This window comes from Papio anubis, chromosome 2 (genome assembly GCF_008728515.1).
Source record: "Papio anubis isolate 15944 chromosome 2, Panubis1.0, whole genome shotgun sequence".
Taxonomy (NCBI): Eukaryota; Metazoa; Chordata; class Mammalia; order Primates; family Cercopithecidae; genus Papio; species Papio anubis.
In genome coordinates, this window is record NC_044977.1 from 88,689,296 (window position 1) to 88,694,379 (window position 5,084).

At 48.7% G+C, this 5,084-nt stretch overlaps 1 protein-coding gene and 1 long non-coding RNA gene across 2 annotated transcripts; one reads left to right on the top strand and one right to left on the bottom strand.

Annotated features, from left to right (window-relative positions):
* Positions 1-673: 673 nt before the first annotated feature.
* LOC110742567 lies at positions 674-3,633 on the bottom strand. The gene is made up of 3 exons (XR_002520375.2): positions 3,558-3,633; positions 2,742-2,834; positions 674-961 (listed from the first exon to the last, which is right to left on the bottom strand). It is a non-coding gene; the product is annotated as an uncharacterized LOC110742567 (long non-coding RNA).
* Positions 2,129-4,135, top strand: IQCF5 (IQ motif containing F5). Its single transcript, XM_009200650.3, has 3 exons — positions 2,129-2,327; positions 2,601-2,751; positions 3,681-4,135. The coding sequence occupies exons 2-3, from the start codon at positions 2,622-2,624 to the stop codon at positions 4,121-4,123; spliced, it is 573 nt and encodes a 190-aa protein (XP_009198914.1). The 5' UTR covers positions 2,129-2,327; positions 2,601-2,621; the 3' UTR covers positions 4,124-4,135.
* The last annotated feature ends 949 nt before the right edge of the window (positions 4,136-5,084 follow it).

Consider the following 5,084-nt stretch of genomic DNA (forward strand, 5'->3'; position numbering starts at 1 on the left):
ACCTCACACAGTGCACTTTCCAACCTCCCCTTGGATGGCATCTGCCTCTGCTCCTCAGCCTCTGGGGTGCCTCCTCCCTGCCCACTGGCTAGAGGCTGAGCTGGTTCTAGTAGCACTCAAGGCCCAGCACCCACCCTGCCTCTAGGGTTACCTCATCCACGAGGGCCCCAGCCCCTGGGCCTCTTCCCTGTCTGGATCTCCCTCCTTTCTGGACTCCAGCCCCCCTGTTCCACTGGGCTTTAGTAATGGGATCTTTCCTGTGCCCTTGGAGTTCAGGGACATTTATCCTTCCCCTAACACCCAAACACTTGGATCCTAGTATGATGATCTCTGTGTCATAACTGAGATGGATAGAGGTATTTAAATCAGCTTTTATTGAAGCATAATTTATATGCGTATAACATGTATCCATTTTAGATGTACATTTCATTGATTTTGGGGGGACAAGTTTATACACCTGTGTGACCATCTTGCAACCAAAATACAGAACATTCTAGGCTGGGTGTGGTGGCTCATGCCTGTAATCCCAGAACTTTGGAAGGCCAAGACAGACAGATTGCTTGAACTCAGGAGTTTGAGACCAGCCTGGGCAACACAAATGAAACCTTGTCTTTACAAAAAATACAAAAATTAGCTGGGTGTGGTGGCTATTCTGGAGGCTGAGGTTGGAGGATTGCTTGAGCCCAGGAGGTTGCGGCTGCAGTGAGCCATGATTGTGTCACTGCACTCCAGCCTGGGTGACACAGGCAGAAAAATATCTAGAACATTCTATTACCCACAGAGTTCACATTCAGTCTCCATCCCAAAGTCTGGGCAACCACTGCTGTGTCCCCATTGATGACAGCTGTCCCCGCTGCAGTGCACACACATGGATTCACACAGTGTGCCCTCTTCAGAGTCTGGCTTCTTTTGCTTGGCTAATTTTTTAAGATTCAGGATGGAGGTTTTTTAGCAGGATTTTCTAGAAACGATGAGAACCAGAAGCTTTGAGAAAGCTTGGAGATGCTGGGGTCTGCATGATGTGGTGGTTTAGAGCCAAGGCTCAGGGTGGAGCAGAGCTGGGACCAAATGCTAGCTCCACAGCTGACCAGCTATGAAACAGGGTGAGGTGAGCCAGGCATGATCTCTGCACCTCCATTTTCTCAGCTGCGAAGTGGGCTAATGTCACTTCATTGCTATTACCATGGACAGGAATGTGGTTACTAGTAGCTTGACTCTGGAGCCAGACTGATGGAGGCACTAAATTGACACAGGTCTCGCGGGGGCCTGGCCAAGATCTTTATCTTCAAATAGGGGCTTCCTGCTCTTTCCCTGTCCTACACATTGTACCCCACTATTTCCCCATCCCCACCTTATTGCTGTCTTCCCCACTCCCTCATTCCATTAACTTCAAACCGACACACCCGCCATCCTCAAAGCACCTCCTCCTCCTCCCTACATTCCTCCTGCAGATCCACATTGGCCTCTCCCATACTCACCCTACACATTCCCAGTGCACTCCGCAGTGACCCCAGAGGCTGTGCCTCTGAGGGGGACCAGGGCCTCACCATGTCCAGCTGGGTCTTCAGAGGCTGCGATCAGGCAGAAAGGGGCACTGCTTATGCAGTGGTCACCCTAATCCATCTGATCTTGGCCTTGAGGTGCTCAGGGGCAGAGGAAGACAGGAGAGCACTTGAACCCATTTAAGCTTTGGATGGAGCCCAGGCTAGTCCTGGGGGCCTCATGGAGTTTTCTGGCCTGTGTGTGTCCTGTCCTCTCAGGCGCCTAAAAACAGACTGACCTGCAGATAGGTTAGACATAGGGGGCTTAGCCACAGTGAAGGAGTTTGTCGTGTCCCTCCAATTCCGCTGTCCTCATCAGATATATCATTGTTAGTTTTTGTGTACATCCTCCTATTCCCCCTCTTTAAGATAATGCCTTTACAACACATGTGTATAAATGTGTGTTTATATTGGGATCACCTTGCCTTTCATCTTGATTTGTTTCACTTATTAAATCTTGTACTTTTCTATATCTGTACATAGACAGCAAACCCATTCTAATAGTTATTTGGAATACCAGTGTTTGAAGGAACTGAAAGCCATTTAATGAATACCAGCCAGATTTTAATGAGCAGCATTATACACCTTTGTGTCAATGGGTCAGTACTTGGGGTCTTCTAGGTTTTCCCGAGAAGAGGCTCATATGCTAGAAGCCGTCCTGGTGCCTGCATCACAGGTGCCCTTATGACATCACAAGTCCCGCCCCTCCTCCACTCTTCCTGTTGGAGTCCTGATTAGAGGAGTGCGGACCGGAGGGTGATGGAACCATCTAGCCCCTAACCATAGGTAATTTAGTAAAGTCCAGACCTGTGGGGATTTTACGACCTGTCCCCAATCAGATGTTTTGTAAGAGGCACTCAGAACTACACTAGCTTTCTGAGAGGGGAGGGTAAGTTCCCCACAGTTACTCATGACAGGACCCCCCACCTCCATTTGAAGTCCTAGAGAAAGCCAGGAAGCTGTCTAGAAACAGTGAGAACGGTGTTTGACTTGGTACCCAGCAGTGGGAGAGCACCTTTTATTTTCTTCCCTATTTCCCCCCATACACTCTGATTCCAGAAGGATGGCAAGCTGTTTTAAATGATCATCAAAGATAGTGATGAAATCATATCGATAGAACAGAGCTGGAAGGAACAAAGGGGAGAAGAGGGAAGCGACTCCACCCCCAACACCCTCACCCCTACCAGGCCACACCCTTACCTGCAAGTCCGTGAGTAGCTGGGTCCAGAGAGCCTTAACTAGTGACATCTCTGACCCCTGTGGTCCAGCAGAGTGACTCAAAGATCTATGACCCTGTAATTTATTGTACAAAGAGTGGCTTCAGTGAGGGAAACAGGCACCTGTCCTCGTTACCTGACATCAATCAGGGTGTCCTAGAAAAACGGGTGAAACGTCAGGGTATGCAGAGCTGGAATGAACGGGGATTGACTGTCTCTTGGCCCCATTTTCTTGTCAGGCAGAGAGATGTGAGTCTGGCTGAGATACGGACTGGAGATTGTGGCCAAGAGTGGGGCAGAAGAGTGTGATCTCAGACCACATAGAGTTGCGGGCTGCAAGTGGGACTGTGGGGAATGCAGGGACCAAGAGGCAAAATGTGTGTTAGTGGGTGGAGCGTGCATGTTTGTACTGATGCATGCATAGCTGAAGTTCAAGCTGTTCACAATGTGTGTGAGGTGGAGGAATCTGTTACTACTTTGTTGAAGAGGAGGGAACACAGCAGCTTATGGGTTTGACCTGAAGTCAGGGTAAAGAGGGCAGGGGGAGCAAAGCACACCACTTCTCCAGCAGGTGGGAGGGCTCTGAAGGCAAGAGTCATGGATCCCAGGGAGATGGCAGCTCTTTTACCTCTAAGTCACAGTGTTCTTGCTCTAGACTGGCCAGCAAGGTTCATGGAAAATGGGGTGAGGTAGCTAGGGCAGATGTACACCTATTTTGCAGCTGGGGACATTGAGACTCAGAGGTCAAGTGAGGTGAGCACTTCCACTAACCTGTGGGTGGTAGAGTGGAGACACCTACCTGGTCTCCTGGATTCAGCCGTTGCCCTGCCCAGTGCTGAACTTTAGAGGAAGGAGTCATCATTGCTAGAGGATCAGGGCCCCTTCCTGGCATACCCTGAGTGTTTCTGTTTTCTCTTGTAAGGCCCAGAAGAGAAGATCATCATGACAGAAAGGTCTGCAGCTATTTTCATCCAGGCCTGGTGGCGGGGCACGCTGGTGCGACGCACACTGCTGCATGCAGCCCTCAGGGCTTGGATTATTCAGTGCTGGTGGAGGCAGGTGCTGGAGAAGCTGCTGGCGAAGAGGCGGAGGATGGTGTTGGAGTTCTATGTGCAGCAGGAATGGGCAGCAGTCAGGCTGCAGTCCTGGGTCCGCATGTGGTGTGTCCGCCAGCGTTACTGTCGTTTGCTCAACGCTGTCCGCATCATCCAGGTCTATTGGCGCTGGCACACCTGCCATTCCCGTGGCTTTATTGAGGGCCACTATGAACTCAAAGAAAACCAACTTGATATTCAACTTGAAATCTCTTTGGGCTCACAGGCTTGTAAGGTGCAACAATGCATACCCCTTCCATTAAAAGAATGACCAGGTCTGCTATATCTGTGTCCCCAGCTCTCTTCGTCAGATGTATTTTCAGGAGGTCATTGTTTGAGGTAATGATGGGAAATACTAGGCATGTCACAAATCAGCTGTGAGGAATCAGCAGGGGTAGTCTTGGGTTCCACGTGGAGAAGGATTCTGGGGGCCGTCTGAGATGAGGAGGACCTGTGATTGATTAACAATGTCTGCCATAGGTAGAAGAGTTGCGGTTTCAGGGTGACCAAGTCAACCAACTCCAGGGAGACTATGTAAATGGAACCCCCTTGGTTGTGCAGCGTGGAAGACTATGTCATCCTTTGCTATTCATTCATTCATTCATACATTCATTCATTCATTCTTTCTTTCATAGAGACTGGGTCTTGCTCTCTTGCTCAGGCTGGAGTATAGTGGTTCAATCACAGTTTCCTGCAGCTTCCAACTCTTTCCTGCTGCCTTAGTCTCCTGAGTAGCTGGAACCACAGATGCCCACCACCATACCTGGTTAATTTTTAAAGTTTTTTTTGTAGAGATAGGTGTCTAATTATGTTGCCCAGGCTGGTCTCAAACTCCTGGCTTCAAGCAGTCCTCCTTTCGTGGCCTCTGAAGTTGCTGGGATTACAGGTGTGAGCCACTGTGCCCAGCCTTTTAAAATAAATTTTAAATATTTATTTTAAACATGGCATTAAAATATACATAACATAAAATTTACTATTTTAACCATTTTAGGTGTATAGTTCATTGGCATTAAGTACATTCACATTGTTGTGCAACCATCACCACCATCCATCTCCAGAACTTTTTTCATCTTGCAATACTGAAACATTGTACCCATTAAACAATTACTCCCTAGTCCTCCCTCCCCTAGCCCCTGACAACCACCATTCTACTTTCTGTCTCTATGAATTTGACTACTCCAAGTACCTCCTATGAGTGAAATAATACAGTATTTCTCTTTCTGCGACTGGCT

Coding starts and splice junctions, on each gene's coding strand:
- IQCF5 (XM_009200650.3), top strand. CDS start 2,622: ATGATCATCAAAGATAGTGATGAAATCATATCGATAGAACAGAGCTGG. Junction 2,752..3,680: donor ACACCCTTACCTGCAAGTCC/GTGAGTAGCTGG, acceptor TTCTCTTGTAAG/GCCCAGAAGAGAAGATCATC.